This window comes from Osmerus eperlanus, chromosome 7, assembly GCF_963692335.1.
Source record: "Osmerus eperlanus chromosome 7, fOsmEpe2.1, whole genome shotgun sequence".
Taxonomy (NCBI): Eukaryota; Metazoa; Chordata; class Actinopteri; order Osmeriformes; family Osmeridae; genus Osmerus; species Osmerus eperlanus.
In genome coordinates, this window is record NC_085024.1 from 20,142,400 (window position 1) to 20,168,684 (window position 26,285).

Consider the following 26,285-nt stretch of genomic DNA (forward strand, 5'->3'; position numbering starts at 1 on the left):
AGAGACTACAGTATCAGTACCATCCTCTCATATCATATAAACCTCCCTGTGAGGTGTTCCTGTATGTCCTTCACATTAAACTTTCATACACCAGTTAGTGCTGATGGTTTAAAAACCACTTTACACGCACTCACACCCACCCACCCACCCACAGCACAACCTCAGACACAATGACATTAAATATAGAACAACCGCTTGTATCAGGACATCTAACCAGGTGAAAACAGGCTAACACGCATGTAACATGTGACATGATGCATCACAACCTCTGTCGTTCTGTGTGTTTTGTAACCCCCACAGGAAGTGTCAGTGGTGTTTGTGGAATGTGAAACGTGAAACCGCAAAGACAACAAAAAGATTCGGCGCTAGGGTGGGGGGTGTCGGCGTGGGTCCTGACACTCTTTTGCTCTTGTGACCTTTGACCCTCAGACAAGGCATCCGCCAATGAGCTAGTTCATGTCCTCCACTCAAGTGCACTCTTGATAGAAAATGGCCCCTGACCATTATGTGCATTGTTGAGATGTAATGTGTGTGTGTGTGTGTGTGCTAGTGTATGAGTGCGTGTGTGACTGCGCAAAATGCTTCACTCGACTATAGGGGGCATTCACGCAACATCGGTGACTTCTGAAGGACCTCTAGCCCTCAGAAGAAGAGACTCAGTAATAGACTAACAGCCAGGAAGCTGGAGGGTGGATCTACCTGTCTGTCTCCAGCCAACAGCACGAGCCTTATACGTTACGAGTCCTTATTATCATATCAATGTAGGAAGAGCGGTAGCACGCGTGCAGAGGCCATCAGTTTCCTCGCCGATCGCAGATGCTGTTGTGGGGACAGCCCTAATGGCTCATGCACGGTTTACTCTCACCTCTCCCGCTCAAACTGGGTTTTCTCCCGCTACTCATTTTTCACCCTGTCATCTGCTTTTACTTTCACCGGCTCCTCTCTCTCTCTTTCTTTCTCTCTCTTTTTTTTTTATCTCACTCTGACAATCGCCATTTTTCAACCCGCGGAGCGCGAAACTCCGCCTTCTTCTTCCTGGCATATTCGCTTCTTTCTTTCTCTCTCTCTCCTCTCTCTCTCCCTTCCTTGTCTTTGGTGTGCAATCTCTAGAGATACACACCAGGTAACAGGTCCCTCTCATCCCCCTGCATTCCCTTCTTTTCTCGATTTCTCTCTCCCTGTCCTCCTCCCCTCTCACACATCACCAACCAACATAAACACCTCTCCAGCCAGACTCAGTGCATGAAGGATGAGTGAAACTCTCCACTTTGGAATCAAATGGCCTCGAACAGATCTGAAAATTAGAGGTTTAGAGAAGAAGGCGAGGCACTTCGGAAGGGTGTCTGTCTCTTTAAGAGATCAGCCGTCGGCCAAGGTGCATACCGAGCCATATTTACGCACCATTACGCACTGATACGCGTGATATGTATACGCTCTGCTGAATTACTTTAATACAGCAAGGCATCGGAAAATAACAGCCCATTACTTCTGAATTCTATTTTCCATCAGCTCCCTCCTCTAACATCCCTCCCTGGCTGTTCGCATAAACGGGGAGTGGAGGAAGTATTATTACGCATCCTTCCCCTCCCTTGATAAGAAAATATTTTGAGACATTGCCGCACGTCGGAGAGCCCTCGAGCTGCAGGGGTCGACGGAGCCACACAGTGACACACCGACAGCCACTAACACACGGAGACCGGGGCTGGCTTCCCCCACCATGAGTCCTCTTATTCCGCTTCAGCGCAGATGAAACGCAGACGGCGCCTCGCCTCTGTGGGTGCCCTCCCCCTCTCTGCATCCCATCCTCTTGTCTAGCGACTTGCCAGCCAGTCTGTCACAGTAAACAGACGAGCGTTGGGATAGAGAAATGGTCCATGGAAGGACACTGTTAATGGTCGCAAAGATGAAAGCACTACCCTCACACCGAAATCTCCGCTACATCAAATCACGCGCAGGGTAGCCTAATGGCGTTGGCCTATTCAGTAAACTGCAACCCTATGTATGAATTAGAACACAGACGAATATAGCACAGCCTCAAAAAGATTAAAAATAAAAGCAACAACTGTTATCTTTTCCTTGTTTTCCTCCAATCCGCCCATCTCCGTTCACCACTCTCTGTTTCTATCTCTCCCTCTCTCTCTGCTTTCACCGGCACAGGAATCGATCTCACAGGATCGATAAGTTGGCATGAATATTCCCTGCCTGCCGAGAGTCTAGTTCGGGGGAGTCGGGGGTTGTGGCACAGGCGCAGGGAGTGGAGGAAAGAGAAAGGACGGAGACGGAGAGAAGAGATTAAAAACACACGGAGGAAGAGGGACACAGCCGGGTGATATTGTAAGGATGAACACCGACGATTCCACCGTGATGCACCACGCGCACGTGTTCTTTGAAGAAAACGGGAGACTATAAAAGGAGATTTAACGCAGTTATCGACAAGCAAACTGGACATTTGTGCACACTGGCTGCATAATGTAGACATTTAAAGGGAGGTAGTAGAGAGGAGTGTATTTCAGCCTTCAAACCGGAGACGGAGGTTTATGAACCTGTGAGTAAGTGTGTGCCCAGCAGCCAGCACTTTCCGTTCAAAGAGCATTGTCGGCACCGGGAAGAGCGCGACGTGAAGTCTCAAGGTGGGGCGGGTATGCATGACTGAGTCTCACCGACATGGTGGAAAAGTGGCAGGAAAATTTGAAAATATCTTACCGGAGTTAGAACGTGGGGGCCAGCGGGGACTTGAGACGCCAGGCGTTGAGGTCAGGGGCAGTTCTCTGAAACACGAACGGCACGGCAAGGGAACAAACATGATCTTCTTCCGTCCTCTGGTTTTGTTAATAATCTTTCAGAATTGTTGAGACAAGACCTCTTCTGTATCTTCGTTCGTTGTTCAGGTAGACAGCGTTTGGAATATATTTGGTATCGAGAACTTAAAACATTCGTTATTGGTTGACGTGTACACAATAAGGTTGTGCCGATATTGTTCTATTTACATTTGTGTAAGTCTGCTTCTTGTTGGCATGACTTTTGGTGTAAATGTGCATAGAACATATAACCGGTGTCCCTCAGTGTGGAACAATTAATGAAATAGCTTTGCCACATTCCAGACAACACACAGACGGATAGAGAGGAAACCTGACCTTAGCTTATTGTATGCTACCAGAAAAAGTTGTCATAGGCCAAAATAAAGGCATAGTATAACAAGCCCGTTGTTAAGGATTCTTTCGACTGATATCGGATGCAGGTGTACAGTAAAAAGCTGCAATGCAAAGGCTGTATTGTCTGAGAAACCTTCGAACTGTTCTGACAGGATTGTATCCTTAATCTCCTTTCACTGTACGATGTTTCCCTATATAAACGCATGGAAATAGTCACTGTATCCTAGAGCCCATGTAGCGTCACTATAGCTTTGGTATTCTCTTTGAAAGAAGACAGTTAATATCGTTTCATTACAAGAACACAAAATGTAGTCGCGCAGACAAATAACTGTCAAAGGCAAGCAAATATAATAGTCGTATTTGGATTTGCGTAATATTTGGTTTATCTATATTTGGTGTCTAGCAAAACGCAGTCTCTCCCTTGCACGAGGCTATACGCACACATTCATTCGAGCGTACAAAGCAGCAAATTGTGTTTCAAACACATAATCGCTTCATTACGCTAATCAACTGAAATAAATAAACATTAGGAGAAGCTACACAACGTGCGCGCTTGGCCTATACGCTCCTCCTCCCTCGCTCGCTGTCACAAGGCAGTAATTAAAACGCAATCAATCGATAAATAAATAAATAAAGCAAATAAATAAATAAAGGTCCGTAAGAACGCCAAAAAAGAAAGCAGAATCCGTTACGTTTCACGTTTTCTCGGAACACTTGCCTATCTTTTCGTCCATCCGTCTGTGTGTCTTTTTGTCTGTATGTTTGTCCCGGTTATTTGGGAACCCCAATAGCTCATTCGACCCAGCTCCCTCCAGTATTCTAGCGATCTGCCACACGCTGCCCGCAACATTGAAGCGAGATAGCACCCGCTACTACTCACACATTACCACCCCACCCCCTCCTCCTCCCCATCCTACCTCCCCTCTCTCCATCCCTCCCTCCCTCGATCCTTTCCACCCACCCTCTTTCCCTCGTTTTCACTACCGCTGCAAAAGGTATCCTGTATTGATTTTTGGGATTTCTCCTCCCGTTAATAATACCAGCTATAATGATGCGAATGGTGATCATTGCATTAGTGCTTGTCTGGCGGACTGAGATCAGTGATAAGTGAATGGTCCTTGCTATATTGTGCACCAATGACACCTATGATATCTTATCTGAACACAGACTGAAATAAAGTTTACATAATATACACGTCGTGAAAACCACTTGCTTTTTTTCTTCTTTTGTACAGAAATTGTTATTTATTTGTTGTTATTTAATCTGTCTGACAAGTATGCCTATTTAGAAGGATGGGGGTTTTGCGGAATATCCTGTAGCTACTAAATACAACAAATAAACGCACGTTGTTAAAAGTTGTTAAAAGAAGTAACATATCCTAGGGATAAGTATTTACACTATTATTTATTGTTTCCATTTTTTATAAATCAGACATCTAAAAGTCTCGTATTTATCCGAACATTCAAAGCTACTGTGAGCTACGCTCTAACACCATGGGACAGTTACAGGTAAGTCATAGAAACAGATCTCGCGCATTCAAGTGTGACGGTATTGACCGGGCCCAGCAGGTGTGCCCCATGGCCTCTTATATCCTCACCACCCAAACATCCAGTCTTCCTTCTTTCCTTCTTTCTTTTCGTCTTCTTTATTTCTTGTTTTCATTCATTTTCCTTTGCTTCCTTCATTTTTCTTCTTCGTGTAGTCACTCCCTACGTTTCCCCTTCCTCGCGCCAAAACAATATGTTACCATCTGTCAATTACCAGGCTGCATCAGTCCTCGCGGCGCGCTTACAAACTAGATTATTGTCGATATAGATTTTTAAAAAAAAGAAAAAATCTATACGTTAAACATCACAATCAATACGGGCAAATCGATGAACTGAGCCTGACCTCTCCTCTACCTGTCTGCACAGTGCCACTTGTAAAGACCTCTTTATTACAATTGGATCTAGGCCTATAACCGGACAGGATACATTTTATAACATGACACATAATTATGATTATCAGCAGTTAGAGCTAGCTAGCAATAGCTGGCATTGTAGTAGCAATATAGTAAAATTTGTTTTTTGAACACATTTATCTTTATAAGTGGCTAAGGTAAGGTACGTATAGAATTATATAAATGTATGAAAGTGTGAGGCAGTCTCTCAGCTGTCTGTGTTCGAAGACGCCACAATTGTACAACCAGGTTTCATTGTCCTTCTTCCGCTTCACGTATGACAGATGACATCCACAAGTCCAAAGACAGGAGGGAGGTAGAGAGAGAGGGGGGGGGGGAGCGAAGAAGCGACTAGTTGTCCTTCACGCACCCCCCTTTTTCGACAGAGGGAGCCGCGCGCGCCCCTATCCCTCCTCCCCTATACTCCTTCAGACAAAAGCAATTATTTCTTGTAGAATGTAGTGTGGTTGTGCGCGTCTGTGGAAGAGAGGGATGGAGGGGAGGGTGTGTGAGATTGAAGGAGGGAAAATAAGATGGTGTTGGAGGGGAGGAGAATGGTGGGGAGAAGCTAACACCTACAGCATCCTTCCCCATCTTCAACGCACTTCTCCGTCCAACTCATATTTTTCTTAATCTGACATGCAACGATATCAACTCCAGTACACCAAGTTACACACTCAATATACTGGTTGTATTAGACAAACAATAATTTACACTAGATATGAACCATGGGTTAGATTAACTCAGTCTCAATTCTAGTGACTGTACGCAAACTTCTGAGAATTACTTATTGTTCACTGACCCTGTTTCATTCTCTCTCTCTCTCTCCTCTCTCTCTCTCTCTCTCTCTCTCTCTCCTCTCTCTCTCTCTCTCTTCTCTTCTTCATTCCCTCTCTTTCTATTCTCTCTCTCTTTTCTAGATTCTCTGTTTCTAGATTCATGCAAATCCAATACACCATTTCACAATCAAGTGACCATTTTGAAAAAAACTTGTGTCTGTCTCTGTTCATCTGCTTGACCTGTCTACCCAGCCCCGGCCCCCTGCCCTGGTCATCTCTCTCTCCCCTTCCCCCCCCCCCCTCTCCCAGGGGGCTTCAGCTCCGCAGTCTGCTCCCCAGGGACTCCAGAAGACCCCGGGTCCCAAAGAAAGAGCCCCCCTGGGGTAGTGGGGGGGGGGGGGGGGCATTCCAGCCCAACAACCCCTGCCGGACCACTCTCACCAGGGGCCCGCTGCTGAGGCTGATTGTCCAGCTCCCCATCGGGCCAGTCACACAGAGAAATACAGCTCTCCCTCCTCGACGCCCTAACCTATTGTTGCACTGATGAGACTACTGAGACCAAAATGGAGGAGCTGCCCTTGCCTTTCTCAGAAAGGGTGATGTTGTTCCAACTTATGAAATAACAGGATGTAATAACGCTGTGCAATAACAGACACATTTGGGAATCGTGTCTGAGGTTTTGAGGTTGTTGTAGGCTATTAGCGGTAACGTCTCTGACAGGATGCTTCAAGTGTTTATTATTATGACACAGTAATTTATTTTGTGAAATACGTCTGTGTGTAACGCTGGTACATGATTTGAACTGATGGTATTAAATAAATCCTAAATGTCGAAAATGTATTTCCTTTCCTGTCAAAAAAAATTAAAAAATGGGCTACCCCTACTTAAAAGTGTAATTCATATATTGTGTCCAAGATGTTACTAGTGTTATGAAGAAAACCTGCGAAAAATCAAGGTTGAACCAACCAAAAGGTATTAAATACACCTTAAATTATATTACAGTTTACTTATGATAACAGGCTGCTGAAAAGGGTCCATCCATCCCATGGCATATATTACACCTATAACATGTATCATAACTTAGATGTACAATTTATACTAATTAGAAGCAGTGAGTTTTTTTTCTCCTTTCTGTTACATTCTTTTAAAATGAAATACATTTATTTGTACAGCAATTAACTTCTGTGAATATAATATTAAAAAATAAATATACTATATTAATTCTTGAAGGAAAGTTTACATTTTTGCAAAGCCCGAACATGCTGCCGGGAAATCTGATATCAATTTCATTAAAAGGAATCATGGAATGAATTTCTGCAGCCATAAATAGCTCAAATTAAATATTTATCAAAGCACCACAGCCAAACAGAAACAAAATAAGCGATTACAGCCAATAATTGCCACGCTCTCAGTGTGTCTTGTCCTTCATGAGGAATTAAAAAAGGAAATGATGTGTATCATGAGGATCGAGTATTCCAGCATTTGAATATGTCATCCCAATATAAACAAACAGGGATGTACGCAGCAAGCAAGGCCCCAAATAAGTCCTTTCGACCACACAGGATTTTGTCATTGTGCAAGTGCATGCGTGTGGGTGGCGTGTGCCCATCCGTGAGCGTGTTTGCGTGTGCTTGTGGTTGTGTCATGGTTATGGTTAAATGGTGATGTCATGTTGACAAACGAGCTGGTTGAATTAAATTCTCACTCATCAATAACGGCATGGCCCGAATCAATAGCAGTCAACAGTCGTGATAGTGGCTCTGTCAGCGGAGCAACAAGAGCCCATTAGAATGGACAACACTCTCTCACTGTCACGCACAGCTCTGTCTCTTCCCACACCAAAACACAAACCCCAGACTCTCATATCCTCCACATATGTAAGAGATATCACAACACAGAGGGGAACCGAGGTAGAACCCAGATGCACCCAGATCTTACTTGGACATGATATATAGATTTGTCTGTACGTTATGGGTGAGATCCACGACAAGATGTCCAAACGTAGAAGCGTGGTCGCGGGTTTCTTTGTGGTGTGTGTGCGTATCTCAGTGTGTGTGTGTGTATCTCAGTGTGTGCGCGTATCTCAGTGTGTGCGCGTATCTCAGTGTGTGCGCGTGTGTGGTTTGTTTAGCTTGTGAGAGTGCATTGTCCGACATTGGTAAAACCATGGTCTTGAATAGACTGATGTATGGATGTGTATACCATATTTAACACTCCAAGGACACAGAGGGTGCCTATGTGTGGATGTGTGTGAGTTATGTTTTCTTTATTCCCCGAGTGGAAGAACGTCAATAGATGTAGAAACACATGCAAGCACAAAGCAGCAGCCTACATGAAAACAAACACACACACATACGCAGGCAAACACACACACACACACACACACCCTATATCGTGAGCTCCGATCCTTCCCTCTCTTTCTTCATCTCTCTCCCACAGTGAATAAGCACCAATCCGTCTAAAGCCCCTGTTCTTTCTGTATTCCTTGTCTTTTTTATTAGTTTTTATTAACTTTTCCTCGCTCTCACTGTCAGCTCTCTCAATAATCAATGCTGATGTATTGCCAATATCCACCCGAGTCCACCGTGTCATCTTTCACTGAGGCGATGTTATTGGGGGAGATTGGTCCAATAATAATGATGTTTATTATAGATATTTATTATCTGTATTGTGGCAGTGGTGTAGGGCCGCACTCGGACACTGACACTACACATTGTATTTAGACACCATGTAACAAGCACATACATTTCATACATTCATCTGGGGTTCTTAAACAAGACATGGGTGCTTAAACCAAATACAGAGAGCGTCTGAGGGGCTATTGGCAACGTTAGCGCGATGCAGTTCTAAGTGTTGACGTTGAGCCGGCTACGGCCTGGCTAGGATCAATGGTGTTTCTCTGTCCCTATCTGTTAGTGTATGGAACCAGTGACTAACATATGGACGTCCTGCTGGCTACACACTCTAGCACTCTAGGAGCAAATTAGGTAGGGTAGGGAGGGGACTCACTCACACACACACACACACACACACACACACACACACACAAGTACACACAGCTTGGTCCGGGCGACTGGACAGTCTGCCCCTCACAGCCCCCACCTCCCTGCCTCCCCTCAGGCCTCATCTAACAGTCCGAGCCCTCCCCCCCCCCAAGCCTCTGACCCCCCATCCCCCCATTGCCCCATCTTGGAGCCCAGCCCCCAGACGGTAATCCAGCCCAGCGCTCCTCATCCTTTCATGTATTGATTTCCTCTCTTGCGCCACGGTTACATGTCGCACCCACGTCATTGGGTCCCGGCTGCCGCTCCGGCCCCCTTAAACCATACTAGGAGGAGAGGAGAGGAGGAGAGGGGTGGTAGAGGGGAGGAGGGAGGGGAGGGGGTGGAGGGGAAGAGAGGGGAGGAGGGGAGAGGAGGGGGGAGGGGAGGGGAGGAGGGGAGGAGGGGAGGAGAGGAGAGGAGGAGAGGGGAGGTGTGGAGAAGAGGAGAGGGGGGTGGAGGGGAGGAGGGAAGGAGGGGAGGAGAGGAGAGGGGGAGAAGAGAGGAGAGGAAAGGAGGGTAGAGGAAAGGAGAGGAGGGGAAAGGAGAGGAGAGAGGATAGGAGGGGAGAGGAAAGGAGAGGGGAGGAAGGGAGAGGAAGAGAGGAGGAAAAAAGAGGAGAGGAAAGGAGAGGAGAGGGTAAATAAGCCTCTGCAGTATTTCAGCAAAGCAACCTGCGTTTTACAGGGATGTAGAAACAAATGGGCCGAACCAAAAATAAAAGGTCTGGCCTCCGGGTGTTGCAGGGGGGAAAATTGTGGAAATTACCAGAATGAAGCGCTGGAGTTGAGGGGGAGAAATTCATCTTGTGAAATTCATCACTCTGTTACAGTAGGCCCCTGCTGCGCAGTCTTATACCCACAATTTCAGTCAGAAAATATATATACTGTATTTGTAAAGAGCAATACAAATAATTGGGTTTTGCGTGTGTGTGTGCGCCACGTAAATGTGCGCGGGCTGTGTGCGTGTCTGCTTATTTGTGAGAAGTCTGTCTGAGTAATAAGATTGTGTGTTCTCTGCCTGTGTCTGTGTGTGTGTGTGTGTGCATGTATATGTGTGTGTGTGCCTGATGAGGTTCTGAGTGTGCTGAGTCCGCATGTTTTCAGTTCTCATCTGGAAGAGCGAGTGAGACAGTGAGAGTGATCATTGGGTAGCTCACTAGTCTCAATGTCTGTGAAAGAGAGTAAGAGAGAGAGAGAGACAGAGACAGAGAGAGAGTGTGTGTGTGTGTCAGAGAAAAAGAGACAGTGTCTATGTGTGAGTGCGCGTGCGCTGTTTGTCGACATGAATGAGAGACAGAGAGAGATGTGTGTGTTACCAAATATGTATGTGTGTCAGAGAAAAAGAGAGTGCGTTTGTGCATGCACGTGTGTGTGAGTGTGTGAGTGTGTGTGTGTGAGCACTACGCTGTGAGAGACAAACCAAGAGTGTGTCTGAGCGCTCCCTCCCCATCACCAGAACAAACACAAGCCCCATCACTACAAAGTAAACATCAGCTTCTGCATTTGAATTCTACACACCCAGTTGAAGCTGCATCTACCAGCCAACCCTCCCACACACACCTATTGTACTGACAACAGCATAAAAGCAAACACACACAGCTTGCATCCAATTAAACTAGTGACTAAACTAAACCTGGGAGTCAGGTGGCTAAGCGGTGAGTGAATCGGGCTAGTAATCCGAAGGTTGCCAGTTCGGTCATGCCAACTGACGCTGTGTCCTTGGGCAAGACCCTTCACCCTACTTGCCTCGGGGGGAATGTCCCTGTACTTACTGTAAGTCGCTCTGGATAAGAGTGTCTGCTAAATGACTAAATGTAAATGTAAACCATATCATCGTCCCATTCCACTCTGACCCCAAACTACATCTCACACCACAAATATTGGCCTTTCATTTTCAGATACATGGTTGCAACTTTTAAAGACCTTTGCTCCAGAGAGGACACGTTTCAGTTGGGGTCCTCAGGACTCACTCACACCAGCTCAGAGTTTGTTACGTGCTGCTGAAAGTTTGTCTTCTGTTACAGGTCTATACTTGTTTGGAAGCACTTACCACCAGTGTTTCTGATGCAGGTCTGGAGGGTAATTGCAAAGCAGTGGTTGCTACTTAAGTCTACGTACGGTATGTATAGTGTAGTGAACTCAACTGCATCATGGGAAAGGACGCATCAAATAACTTCAGAAAAGGTTAGCACAATTTGGTCAAGTGCTGGGGCTAAATATAGAGAATGCTATCAACTGAATGTCTGAATTGGAGCTTTGACACTTAAGCCAAGAAAAGGTCAGATTGCCTCAAACCCCCACACACACACACACACATGCTCACTTCCACACACAGACGAAACACACACACACACACACACACACACACACAGAGAATCAGATGCAGCCAATTAGGTTCAGCAACCTCTCTGACATGGAAGTAGGCATGTAAGGTAGTCAGCCAAGCCTAACTTTACCACAGAAGCAGCCACAGGACAGACAGATAACAAAGGTTTCTCACTGAACTGACAGACCGTCCACCATGCCCAGTTATTCTATATTAAAACCAAACATCCCCTTTCTCTCCTTCATATTTCCAATACATGTCTATTCATTACACTATGTGTGCACCCTAAAGGTGAATCTTCATTTTGAGTTGTGTTGGAAGCTCTCTCAATGTACCTAATTTCTCAGTTCGACCACCTATTTATCTCTCTCTTTCTCTCTCCGATTCCCTCTTGTTAATGCACTGCGGCGTTTCCGGACTGTGTATTTACTTAACTGTTCCATCTCTCTCTCTCTCTCTCTCTCTCTCTCTCTCTCTCTCTCTCTCTCTCTCTCTCTCTCTCTCTCTCTCTCTCTCTCTCTCTCCCTCTTCCTTTTCCTCTCTTTTCTCTCCATAGCTCCTTCTCTCCATCCGTAAGCAATGCGACTGTCTGTGTGTGTGTGTGTGTGTGAGTGAAAGTGGGGGAGATTTAGAGCGGGGATCAATAAGAAATTTAAAAATCAATGCACTTAGCGCCAGGAAATCAATGGCCCTAATCGGGATGCCAATCGGCCCAGTCAAAACAATTAAGAGGGAAGAGAAATGTTTAACAACCTCCTTTCTCTTGCTTACATAGACATAGCAGGAGAGAGAGTTAGCGTGGACCGGAGGGAGGTAGAGAGGAAGAGATGGATGGATTGATGGACGGACGGAGGCCTGGAAAGGACTTTCAAGCAGACGGAAAGAGGGATGAGAAGGAATGATGGATAGGAAGGAAAGGATCAGGACGGAAAAGTCAACACTTAGTCTGGGGAAAAGAAGGAGGGTGGGAGAAGTCGGGGAGAGAGGGAGGTGAGCAGAGATAAACGGAGGTAAATGGAAAGAATATGAGTTAAGAGTGAGACTGCCATGAAGGACAGGAAAATCAATGCTCTCCACAAGGACTTTGACTGTATCAGTCAGCGATGATCATTAACGCAGAAACATTACGGTGATAAAGTTGTGTTTGGCCGCCGGACAAATGTTCTCTTTTTTTTTTTTTTGGGTCTGCTCTTGTTTTAGAGAACGTACTTGTAATAGTCATCGAACACGAATAGGAAGTGTAACGATAAAAGTTAGGGTGGTTTGAAACCGTAAATTATACGGCTTCCTCATTAGGTGCTTCAAATGCATTGAAACATCTCCATGTTCATGTATTACATCAAAAGCAACACACTGTCGCGCGATCGTTCCAGCACATACTCCTGAACGTCAACAAACAACAAACAAGACTTCAGAAATCACAAACACGGTAAAAAAAAAATAAAAAAAAATCACTAAAGTGTCCAATCAGATTGAGTTGTTTGGCAGCCAAGCCGTCCAATGAAGACAATTGGATCGGGCAGGAGAGACGCGGATGGGGGTTGGCTAGTGGGAAGTTGGGTGGTTGGGGGGGGGCTAATTTGGGGTCAATCAATAGATCTCCCCTCTCTCTATCTTCTGTCTGCTCGCCGTGCTAAAATCAATGAGAAAGCCAATAGTTCTCCGCCCCCGTGTGGATTAGTGAACACACCAACTAATCAGGTCAGTCAATGAAAGTGACAGTGCCGCTATTAACCTATTGATACGGAAGACACATGTTGAACACACAAAAACACGAGCACATTCCGATACCAAAACAACCGTCTCCCTCGCTGTAAGCAACACATGTACACACACACGCAAAAAACACACACGCAAAAAACACGGGAGGGGTTATTCAAGTTGGATATGGACTGTTTATGCTACTTGCGCACTGAAATACAAATTATTTTTACAAACACATAAAGAAAGACGTATATATTTCATAAGTCTTGACAAAAGGCACGTCTGTGACTCCTGTTGGACGGCAAGCCGGCCTGTGATTGGGAGTGTTGAGAGGAAGCCTCCCTCCTCTCCAAGCAGACTGCAGCAGCATCCCCGGGTTGATCCTTGGCTACACAGAGAGGTCAGAGAGGGGACTCAAAATGGCTCCGCGTGGACGCCAGTTTCAATCTAACACAAGGCTGCAGCCATTGGTGAGACGACGCCGACACGTGTAAATCTGCTATTGTTTGAGCCGGAGACAAAATGGAGGCTTCTAATAATCAAAATAATTGACTGCCAACTCTGTGTTACAGCGTTTGGATAAGATCGTGCTTGGTGATGTAATTATTTTTTTTTATACTGCAAAACCATTTAGAGCAAAGTCCAAAATCGATGACATTTTCGTGGTTATCACAGATACAGAGACAAAATCATATCATGTCACACAAATTTCAGCTTTCCTGTAATTTGGAAAAATACACCCCAAACGGAAATGTTACGATGGTGTTACTCAGACTCAAAGTGCTCAAGCAAGACTACATGCCATGTCTCTCCAGGAAGATGAAATGATATGTACCTGGCTCTTAAGAGGGGCACTACACAAGGATCATTTCTCAAAAATAACAGGCCGACTAGCTTTCATCCCCTACTTTTGAAAGCCCTCTTGTTTTCCGAGATTGCCTCTCCCTGTTCTGTTCTTCCTCTCTCCCCCTCCCACACCACCTCCTTCTGTCATGTCTTACTTTTCATATGTTGGTTTTGTTCTTCCTCATTTTCCCCCTGTGTAAAAAATGAAAGGCTCAAAATAGGAGAAGTTAGAAAAAACAATAGCCGCAGTAACGCCAGCGCTTTGCTAGTGTGCATCTGTGAAATAACACTACACAGCTACGCACTGACAACTTCCAGCTTCAGTCTTGCTCACAGACTAAGTGAATCACACCCATACAAATAGCGTTTTCCAAACCAACCTGTATGCACCGAATAAGTCTCTCTGAAGATCGATTAGAAATATTTAAAAATACTTACTGTATATTTTCAAAGCTGAATGAGTGCACATTTGGAAAAGCATTGAGAAAGAATATACAAGCCTGCGCCAATTCGTTGAGGGCATACTGTGGAATCCTCTTGCAAATGCTACTTGCAAATCAGATTCAAACATGATACTTTCAAAAGCCAAATCGGATTCATGCATGTTTTTTGGAATCAGTTATCATCCATGCACATTGTACTGTGACACCCAAAGCAATGCACCAAGCATAACCATCTCTCTCATCCTCCCTCTCTCCATCTGTTTCCCTCTCTCTCTGTTTATCTCTGTCTCTCTTTCCCGTTCTCTCTGACATCCTTTTCACCAATTGCTTTTCACACGTTAAACACAGAATGGAAGTGAGAGGCGTATGAATATAACTGGATTTCTGTCTTCTCCAGACAGTATTTCCATGGTGTAGCTAGCGTGTGTGTTTTTATGTGTGTGTGTGTATGTGTGTGTGTGTGTGTATGTATTAGTTCACGGTAGGCCCAGCAGGAGCAGTAGACATGGCATAGTCAACACAATCCTGCATTTAAGGCTAATCCATAACTCCTCCTCCATGCTGCCATGGCAATGATGGAGAGAGAGAGAGAGAGAGAGAGAGAGAGAGAGAGAGAGAGAGAGAGAGAGAGAGAGAGAGAGAGAGTGTGTGTGTGGGGGGGGGGGGGGGGGTTACAAAGAGGGTCAGGGTAGTCCGGATGCATTTGTTCCATATAACAGTCCTATTCCACTCTGAAAAACGCGTGTTGCCATTCTAGGAAAACGGAATCCCAATTTCTCGCCCAGGGCCCAATATCTGCAACCACACAAACTTGCAGGGTATGGGTGGGGGTGAAAGTGATAGAGACTCAGAATATGGCTCTCTCCTCTTATCCTGCTCAGCCATATTGATGTCCTGAGACTTCCATAGCTCAGCCGAAATGAAGCCTTTTACAATAGGAAACCATTGACAGATTGAGAAAACATATCCCATTTGGTAATGCGTGATAGACTTGCTGCTCTTATCTCTGACAGTCGACCAGTGCTGAGAGGGCCATGTGAAGCACATACATATTATGTACTTTATCTGAACAAGTTGAAATTTGCAAAAAGGTCCTGAGTCGTATGTGACACACAAAAAACCAGGCTAGCTCACAAAGGTAGTGTACTGACATAGTCCTGAAATAACAGACACAACAAAACTCAAACTCTGCTCGAAATAAACCGTGACTCTGAAGTAACTAAGAAGAAGGAGAAGAAACCTTCATTAATCTCACGATGGTGAACACACAATCACACACACAAACACACACACACACGCGTTCAGGGAGCGGAGGAACGAATGCGTGTGCCACGGCGTCCACAGGAGAATTTCGTCTCTGCCTTTAACTCACCCTGCTGTCCGTCCTCTTAGGGACACTACAGCCATCACAGCAGCACCCAGGGGCCAGGTCCAAGTGCCCAGCCATGCCCTGGCCAGGTCCAAGTGCCCAGCCATGCCCTGGCCAGGGACATGGAAAAGCAAAACAAAATTCTGTACATTTTTACACAGGGATTCTTTCATGGAAGGCAAGTGTCAGCGTCTAACCCAATAAATAATATTGTTATAATTGTTAATATTGTTAGTAGCATTAAACGACAAAACAGAGAAGACTCTAACATGAACACAACAGAGAAAAAAAATTACCCAGCTCCGAAACTGGAAATCAATTACTGTCAAAGAGTGGCCAAGAATTGTCCACCTCCAACAGAATCGCTGCAGTGTCTAAATTGGTGTGAGTTGGATGTGAGGATGGCCAGGAAGACAAAACACTCCTGGTAATGTTCACATGTGGAACTGCAAAGGTGTGAAAAGACCCAGACTTGGGCTTTGATGGAAAGATCTCTGGGATGAAAATATATATTTTTCCTCCGTTGTCCTCCCTCTCCTCCAGGGCAACTTCCCCCTAGCTCTCCTCCTCTCCACTCCCTTCCTCCTCTCCACTCTCTTCTTCCTCTGCCGACTACAAGACAGGTAGGAAAGCTAATCGAGCCAGACAGCCTGCTCTCTACTCCCACTCACAGGTCGAGGTGAGGTACTACAGCCCTTGCTGACTGCTCTACCCTTATCTATCATCTGGCAATGGGAAGGTGGGGCCATGGGGGCTAGTGGTCTCCACATGGAGCTGGAGATAAATCTGTAGGTAAGGAGCTTCTGGGTCTGGTTCTGGGTCTGGTTCTGAGTGGTGGTCTACGGTGGCCCTTAGCTTTGTGATGGTCGTTGTGGAAGATCCCATAACAGAGAAACCATGACGACCGTACGCAGTGTCACAACCTGAAGCATTATACAGGGCGATGGTGGAAGAGGTGTGAGCGGCAACAGAAGATTGTGTGTGTTCAGCGTACTTTCTACACTGTCCCGTGTATGTTACGTGTGTGTGTGAGAGAGAGAGACAGTGTGAAAGAGAGTAAGAGTAAGAGAGAGAGAGAGAGAGAGAGAGAGAGAGAGAGAGAGAGAGAGAGAGAGAGAGAGAGAGAGAGAGAGAGAGAGAGAGAGAGAGAGAGAGAGAGAGAGAGAGAGAAAGGGAGAGAGACAGAGGTGACCACAAAAGAGAGAAAGGAAGGAAGGAAGGAAGGAAGGAAGGAAGGGAGGAAAATAAATCGGTGTGTTTTGTTTGAATGTCAGAATATGTGTGTGTGTGTCCTGGTAACATACCACGTTTGTTAATCTAATGTGGGCCGTGGTAGAGGTGGGAGGGGGTCATACTTTAAGGGTCGGGTGTTAATTTACTCCTTCAGGCTGAACGAGAGACCAAAGTCTGTGGAGACCATAAGTAAAACAACGACCAAACCTCAAAGATAAATTAAACGACAATCATCATTCCTTGCCTCTCACTCTTTCTCTCCTTTTCCCCATCCCTCATTCTTACTCCACCACCTTTCCCCTCCCCCCTGTCCCCACGGCAACCACCCCCCCGCCACTGTTTGACCACAGAGGTCACCGCGTCTCCCGGGGTCATCTGTCTGGGATGAAACCGACCCCTGACCCCTGAGCTTGATCGTATTCTAACCACCCCGAGACCACAGACACCATCACAGGAGGGACGTGAGTGTCAGCAAGCACAAGAGGCCCAGTTTCATTGTGGTCATTTTTGATCAATTTATCACTTCTTCCTTGTCACCAGCTGAAGCCCTCTTTCCGTAGATAACGCCTCCTGGCCACGTGACAGCGTCCGAGGGATAGACGAGACGCAGATTGCCGATGCTGTGTTTTCAACTGATTACTACCATTTATCAGGTAATCGATAAAGCGATGATTGTGAATCACTTTGGGTACACTGTCCAGTAACCAAGAGTGGTTAAGTGATGCGGGACGTCTGTGTCAGAAGTGAGGGGAAATGATACATCCCTTTGCTATTTCTCTGTTTAAAATGAATATAATTCAAATGTGAGTGGAAAAGGTATTCACAACTACTCACACAGTTAAAATAGCAATGATCCAAAGAAATGCCCAAATATGTGACCATTTTAAACGGAATGACCAAAGACCACATTTAAAATAAAAATAGAAACCACAATGGGTGTGATGATTATCCTTCTACTACTGCACAAAAATCTATCAAACAATGTAAAAAAATAATAATAAAAAAAGGAATGAAAGAAAGAAAATCCCTAAATGTACACTATTTGTTACAAGTTAAAATATAAGTTGGCCTACATTCAAATTTACATGAATCATTAATCAGTATTTTATATATTTTTTCATTAAAGGAACATACATTATCCAGTCAAAAAAAGTGTCCAAGTGAAACTTTCACGAATGTAACCTAATTCGTGAAAGAAATATCACAATATTGAATAGCCTGCGTGGAAAAACGTTCAAATGTGGTGCATGGTCTAACCGGTAAGCGTTGTCATAAAAATGGTGCGACGTGCAATTGCAATCTTTCCGCCTTAATTGAGGAACTGGCCAAGCGCCCTTTGACCCTGGGGGTCGTTACTGCATTGTGCACGGGGCCACAGAGAACTGGCAGACCATTTGGGAAAGGAATCGTGCGCAGAAAATGGATTAATGTCTGTATGGCCTGTGGTGCTGATACTGATTGGAAATACAACAGCAATATGAGGAAATGTATTGAAAGGATTCTTCATGGACGAATAATCTTTAACACCGCATGCAGTTGAGTCTATACTGTAGCCTAACAGTAGACAACCTTGGCCTGGGTTTTGCTGATAAGTTGAACACAAACTGATTCAAATAATCAAAACACCAAGTGCTTTTTGTTTCAAATTTAGAGTGATATGTATCACATACACCAGGTTGTTTAGGAGGACCGTAGGAAAACGTACCGTCTCAGTAACCTAAAATAATGAATGAATCAGTATACAATAAAATAAAAATGGCTACAGAAATTATTGGAGAGATACTAAAGCTGAACATCCAGTAAACCAGTAAACCCACAATAGAGTATGTTGACATCCAAAATAGCCTATATGATTTGGAGTTCAATCGTTTTTAAAGACAACCTATTAGCTAATTTAACGGTCTGTCAATTAAAAATGTCTAACAGTGCAAATCGTGCTCTAAGGTTTCCTAGTTTTTTTCAGTGTAAATAGTGTGTTTCACATAACTTAAAGCCTACTTTCCACCTCCACTTTTCGACGTTCACAATGATACTCTACATTTTAACACTTAGGCTAAATAGGCAATGTTCAAATGATCTTTTGAAACGAATTAAATCATGTTCATTAGCCTATGTCTAAAAGTTAGACTATTAACCATTCTATTTTTATGCGGCCATATTTTACTTTTCTCGAATGCTCCCTTGGGCTGATTCAATTCTTGCATCGTCGTCGTGCTTTTCACTCGTCATACATTTAATATGTAATTTTATATTATTACAATCCGACATTACTGTCATGTCCTTTCAAATGGTTTTATTTAGGAAGCGCCTAATAATACATCGGTTGTTGTTTTCGAGATGTTAGCAACATTTTCAAATGATGGGAAATAGGCTAAGAAAATAATGTCCAATCGTTTTTCTGGTGTCCTAGAAAAACATGTAGTAGGCTACGTGTGGGCTACTGGATTTTTACCCGATGTGCAAAAGAGATCAGCCAAACCTTATGTTGTCCGCATATGATTTCTCCTTTGTGTAAATTTACTTTAGTGAAAATAACATATTTTTAAAGAGGCTAAAACAGGCTGAATGTAGTTGAAGAAACGCCAGACTTATTTTTATGTAGGTTGTTGAGTATGCAAGTGTTTATGAATAGCTTAAGTGTAAGCTTGTCAGCGTTGGAAAACATTTGATTAACGCTGTTACTTGGAAAATTACTTATGTTCGTTATTATTATAAATTATTTTGAAATGTTAATGTTTAATTAAGGCATTCTCAGTTAAACATAAACAATGCATGATGAGTTGTACAAAAAACGATTTGCAACGTCTACACAGGTGTTTAAGTTCATTAATAGACAAAATGCTCATATGAATGTGGATGGCAATTGTAAGCAAAATTACATTTGCAATAACAGTGAAATGTGAACAAATTGGGCACACACACATTCTCTCTCTCTCTCTCTCTCTCTCTCTCTCTCTCTCTCACACACACACACACACACACACACACACACACACACACACACACACACACACACACACACACACACACACACACACACACACACACACACACGTTGACAAGGTGTCCCAAATAAAAAAAACAGGATGTAAAATTGTATTTAATTTTCTCGCCCTAAACAATCACTAATAGACAGGTTTACAGTACACTTAAAAGCCATACAGACCTAGGTCTTTCACAAAGATCAAACTTGGAAAAGTTAAATGTCTACCCTAACTGAATGATTATAGGCAACAGTATAAGTGGCTACAATTGTTTCACCCCGTTGTGATCTCCTGAACAAAGTTAGAATACTCGAATATGCTAGTAGGCTACACAAAACCATATTTGAAGTTTAGTGTAAAGTCACGACAGGTGGAACAGCATCATTTTAAAGTGATGAAAATGCAGATAGCTAGCCTGGCAAACTGCTCAACCAGACACATAGCTTATAGCCAACAGCTCAACTACACTTTCCCTGCATCCAATAGATTTGATTGGCCTGCTGACCACTCTCGTCCATTTACTCTCTTCATTAACGTTTAAGCCACAATTTCTTATGTGTAGCTTTTTCGCCTTCATGGGTCTGTTTTCCCTCTTCGTATTTCCCTTTATGTCTGTTTGTCCCTGTAATTAAACACAGGCCATATCACGTGCTGACTTTTGATCAATCACAATAATTGCAATTTGCTTGTGCACAGCTAAAACTCTCTATCACACACACACACACACACTTAAAAAGAAAGTAGTGTAGGTGACAGGCCTAAACGCAAAATCTAATTTCAGCTTGCCATGGCCTCAAATCAAATCAGTGATAGCTATAGTCTTAACGCTCAACCACGAAATAAAACATCAGTCAACAGTCGTGAATTAGTCAGTTGTCTTTTCAGTATGTCTCCCGTTCTTAGATTTTGCTTTGCTTTGGTAATTAGCCAAAGCTCCTCTGTTGTGCATCGTGGAAAGCTCCGTTCGAAAAGGAGAGCGTAGCCGCACCGGCACAATGACAAAACCAGCCGGTTTAGGAGCGTCCATGTCCCGTTTCCACTGCTGTTCTGCCGGTGCCTGCTCAGAGCTTGGACTTATAAAGCCGAAATCCCCTCCTCTTAATTGATTTTCTCATAATTAACTCAGTCTGTCCATCGATTTCCTTTCGCCAGGATAGGGTATAAACGGTTCCACGCTAACTGCTACCCGTGTAGGGGCCGTGTTATTGTGCTATTATCTGCAGGGATCGGGGATCCACGAGAAAATCGACCACATTGATTATAAATACTTGTCTACACAACTAAATTTGACGAAGCTTTATACGGCTACATTCAGGGACAAATGAAGGTAGCATAGCCGGCATGTAGCCTCTGCATAAAGGTGAGGCTAGGTTGGAAACCACAATTAAGGTACTACAACAACAAAGGACCTTATCGACAATAGGCATTCAAAAATAAATCAAGCTGCTTTAAGGATCTGATAATAAAAACGGATCCGAATAACCATGATCATAACCAACTCTGGTGTCAGAGACCCCCCCCCCCACCCCCCCTCCCAGGTTGCAGTTCCATATTCAAATCTTAATAGCATAATGGCAAAACGCATACAAAACACAAATCTTAGAAATGATAAAATATACATTTGAACACGTGGATAACATCTGTTTGGCACTGTGGCGAAAACATGCACTTAGAAGCACGTGCGGCGTGCATGCATAATGCACAACGACCCCATATTCCAAATCGAATATTCCCGCGAATGACTACCGGTAATTCAGCATGCAGAACAAGCCAGTCACAACGCCATTCGCCCACTGATCGCGAGAGGGCAAGGGGCGGGTAGATGAGAAAGAGAGAAGGGTTGCCCCTATGAATTAATTTCTATCAAATCAATAAAAGAAAGAAAAGCCCTGCCCCGCGCAAGAAATCATTAAGGTCGATATTCTTCTGTTCATCTCTTTCCCCCTCTCTCCCACTCTCTTAGTACACTGCCTGAAGTTTGTAGGCTACACACACACCGACACGGGACCGGAATCTTCATGATTAGAATTCATATAGAAATGAAAAATATACTTATTGAGAAGTAAAGTGTCGCGGGAATAAAGACAGGGAGGGTTGAAAGGAGACAGGCGAAACAGGACGAAGCATTATGCAAAGAGAAGTTATCACAGCTGAACCCCTAAAATGTTTTTTTGATGTGGAAAATTTACCAGTGCTTCCATCGGTGAATGTCTCTATCCCCGCCATGCGAGCTGCCTGTCTGGACACGAGAGGGATGGAGAGCAAAGATGGGGGAGAGGAGGGAGAGGTATGGGGAGACAGAGGTGTGTGTAGGGGGCCAGTGAAAAGGGGAGGACGGACAGAAGGGGGGAAATGGTATGGGGTGGGGGCTCAGAATTAGAAACTAGGGGAGGTCAGAAGTGAAGGGGGGTCGTCTGGAGTTTGGGGGGGGAGGGGGGTCTGAGGCACGCGCGCTTGCCCCGTATGGTAACACCCTAACCTTTCATGTCTCCCTCACGGTCCCTCATTGTCTTCCCTCTCTCTCCAATCTCTCACTCTCGACGTGTGTCTCTCAGTGGTTTCCATGGCGACATAGTGGCTGTGGTGCTGCTGAAGAGAAAGAGGCGCGTGCACAAGGAAGGGGAGAGAGACCGAGGGACGGGTCATTAGGAAGAACAGCAATTTCCAAATGTAAATTAAAACAAGTTCAAATTCAACGTGCAAACCCCTTTAAAAAATCCGCAAGATTACATTGTGGCATTTCATCCATTTAAAAATGAGGCAACCATTTGAAATGAAACACTGTATTTTAAACGTCATCTATCTACGACAAGCATTTCCACAGCATCTTCCACCGAATAATTATTACTCCAATTTTAACATTTATGGTTTAACCCTTGTGTTATCTTCGGGTCGTTCTGACCCATCAGTCATTGTGACCCACCGTCGTATTGCGACAACTTTACCGCATACAAAAACAAAGTGAAGCATTTTCTTTTAACCGTTGGGCTGTCTCAGACCCCCCACATTGCGAAGGTTAAAAGAAAATTATTTTTATTTGTTTTTGTATTGGGTAAAAGTGGGTAAACACAACGATGGTTCGTTATGAACCTTTGGGTCATGTGACCCGAAGGCAGCACGAGGGTTAAGAACCAGCTCTTGAAAATGTTTGTGGAACTACACCAAAATGCTGCATCATTCACAGCCAAGGGAAGTTTCTTTAAAATCCTTGGATATGCAGCAGGCCGCATGCACTCTTTTGAATAACGGACCTCCTCAAATTGCCTATTCATCTGCACATGCTGCCATCTACAGGCCAGGACCAGATATGACGGTGTCCGTGAAGCAGACTGAAGGGCTTGCTACCACAGATAGATGAACGCTACAGGTCACGTTTCCATTGTACGTAAATGTGTATTCGATTTGCATTCTCATTATGTATAAAAGTAACTATGCCGAGTTCGCAAGGCATGCATGCAGACGCTTCTTGTTTTCAAAACAACAATCATAAATAACGTACCATTTTTAGCAAATACATCAAGTACCACTTTGAACACTGCAGGATTGATTAAATCCCAGGGGAAGACTCATTTAAATGCCATTATATTGAACTAATTTCAATTCAAACCCACAGGGAAAACACTTGTAATTTACTTCAAGATAACTGGCTAATGTGATGTCTGGGCATACAGTATATACAGCATAAGATGAATCCAACCCCAAGTGGGTTACAGTGTCTATCAGCTTTAGATGATACGTTTCGATAGCACACTGATTTCAGCTGGGGATACAATATCAGTCGAGTCTCCATCCAATCAAAGAGGTGCAAGGAACACCTGCGGACCGGGGAAGTGGTTCCCTATAAGGTTCACAGGAGGGATGTACAATGCTCTGTCATACAAGCCAACACATTGGCTCCTTGTCCTACAATACTAGGCAATTTCCTCTATAACAACAGATGATCTTATAAGGTATAGGTTTCTGGGGGCTTCTAAAGACTCCCAAATAAATCTACTTATTGACAATATCATTTCACCACCGACAGACACATGAAATACAGTATGCACATAATTGAACATTTTCACTGAACATTGTACTCTCAAAATCACACTTGGCGAGACGTAATCACAAAAAAACGGGCTACTTCAAAAAACAAATACCGTTTTTATTCTTTGCTCGACTTGGTAGAAAAGCAAGAGAAGAAACAGCATCCTGCGCTGTTCTTTTCCTGGCACTCCTCCTCTCCCTCCCTCTCCCCAGCCCTCTCTCCCGGCTGATCCGTCACCAGCAGACAGCACGACTCCAGGGGCTCCGAGTCAATGCGGCTGTCGCAGTCCTCCTCCACCTCCGTCGCTATGACAACGGTCTCCTTGACCCCGGCGGCAGCGACGTTGACCTGGACTCGGATCTGGTCGACGTCCCTGACGGTGATTGGCCGGGGCCTGTCGGGCTGGGCGGAGCAAGGGGTGGCGGTGTCGTCGGGGGCCTGGGCGACAACAGTGGCGGTCCAGGCGGGGGTCTGGCAATGGGCCAGATGTTCAGGGCAGAATCCCGGCTCGAAGATGGAGACACGGGAGGGCTTCGACCACTGTGCTTCCTGCTCTCCCTCATCCAGGACATGCTGCTGGGGTGGTGAAGAGCTCATGGGAGGTAGGACCGAGTCTGTCTCTGTGTCCAGGCTGAGGTCAAACAGGTCAGGGATGGACAGGCGGTCCTGGTAGGAGACAGGGGGCGGATATCTGCTGGAGGGGGGCGACAGTCGATCGTCTCCTCCGTGGCAGCTTGCTCTGGAGAGAGCTGAGGAGTCATCCTTGCTCAGGTCCATGTCTGGGCGAGGAGAGCTCTTCATCACAAGCACATCAGACACCTGAAGACAGGAGGGAATCTGCTCACTGGTTTGGATGTCTCCACTGCAGTGAGCCACTTCAGCCAGCTTCTCATCGTGGCCATGGCCCTGAAGAGAGGGGGCAACCGGACCCCCAAGAGAGGCTGCATGCAGAGGGCTTGTAGAGCTAAGATGAGCAGTCTCCAGAGAAGCAGTGGGCAGGTGGTTGGGCTCCTTCACAATTGGCAGGTGTGAAACTGATTCCTCGTAGCTCTTCTGGCTCTGAGCCTCAACCTTTTTGACCTGTGAGTCATTGACGGAGACTGGCTCCTCAAAGAGAAAGTCAGTGTGAAGGACTGGACCCTCAAAGCAGCCTTTGAGTTGGGCCTCTAAATCCCTGCAGGGGTCCGTGTTTGTGCGTCTGAGCCTGCCTGTGGTTGTCCCTGAACCTGATTCCTGGTATGGTTCTGAGAAGACTAGAGATCCAAACATCTCTGAACTCCCCATGGCAGGCCTGGGGCAGTCTGGCTGCCCATCCAGGAACAGTGACTCGGATAACGGCAGCGATGGGCCGATCAGGTTTTTCTCAGGGGGTTGGTCCCCCTTACATTTCTCCATGTCCGCTGAATTGTGAAGGTTGTAATATGCCACGGCTTACACAGGACAATTTATTCGGCAATTATTCGGACAATAACATGGTTTCGGAATAAACGGTAGTTATGGTAACAGAAATACGTGACGAAATGATGTTTTCATCAAGCTACTCAAAACAAAGGCCTACAGGCTACATTTGTAATCTACGTAAAACAAAGACATGTATTTAAAGACGTAGGTACTGTAGCCTACTACGATACTGTAGTAGCCTAGTCTATCGTGTCAAAAAAGTGACTTTTCCAAAAATGTAGTTCAGTTGGCGGATACTGTATAGAAAATTAGAGCTACAGTAGGCTATAAGGTATAGCACTAGCTATAAACTGGAAAACAGATGGTTATAGTAGCCTAGCTATAATCTACTGTATGGCACATAGCAGGTGGGTGATTAAAGAGGATAATTATAGCTAAAAATAATAATTGCAAAATAGATCATTTATTTTTAAATAGGCCTAGAGCTATCCATAAGGTTATGTAGCTAACCTAGCCTATGAGGTTGCGCGAACGGAAGTCGTTTTTTGGCACCGGAATGTTTGTGGTTTATATTCATTACCACGTTTCATTTTTTATGTTTAACGAAACTTTACTTTACCCCTTCACCACTTATCGCTATGGTGCACACTATCAATGTTAGGCTAGCTGTTTGCTCAGTGGCATGATAGACCTAGGCACCATAGCACGGCCGTGAGTGGCTTCCATATCAATAAATCAACTTAAGCAAATGCCTGCCAATTAAGAAATTCATACAATCCCATGTTTTATATTAGTCAAGTTAATGTTAAGACCAGACACTTCCCCTTTCATCCGAATTATTCTGTAGTCAGAACTCACCGTTAGTCTACTTAAAGTAGTAGTTTAGGCTACATGCCTTGTCTAACTCTCTTCATCGAACAAGTACGCTTAACATTTATGCCATACAGGCCTACAAAGTTTGCACCACACACATAGACACACACATCACCTTTTTCGACACAGATTTTATTTTCAGCAGAAATAGAAATTATTTTCTTCA

At 44.7% G+C, this 26,285-nt stretch overlaps 1 protein-coding gene across 4 annotated transcripts in view; it reads right to left on the reverse strand.

Annotated features, from left to right (window-relative positions):
- Nucleotides 1-22,119, reverse strand: part of pou2f2b (POU class 2 homeobox 2b) — a 39,784-nt gene extending 17,665 nt beyond the window's left edge. For 3 of the 4 annotated variants that reach the window (XM_062465689.1, XM_062465688.1, XM_062465691.1), the window contains exon 1: nt 2,704-3,954. In XM_062465689.1, the coding sequence (XP_062321673.1) occupies nt 2,704-2,803 (100 nt within the window). In that variant the 5' untranslated portion in view covers nt 2,804-3,954. Of the gene's footprint in view, nt 1-2,703; nt 3,955-22,007 lie in introns of those variants that run through there. The other variant, XM_062465690.1, reaches the window with a different exon arrangement.
- Nucleotides 22,120-26,285: the final 4,166 nt, after the last annotated feature.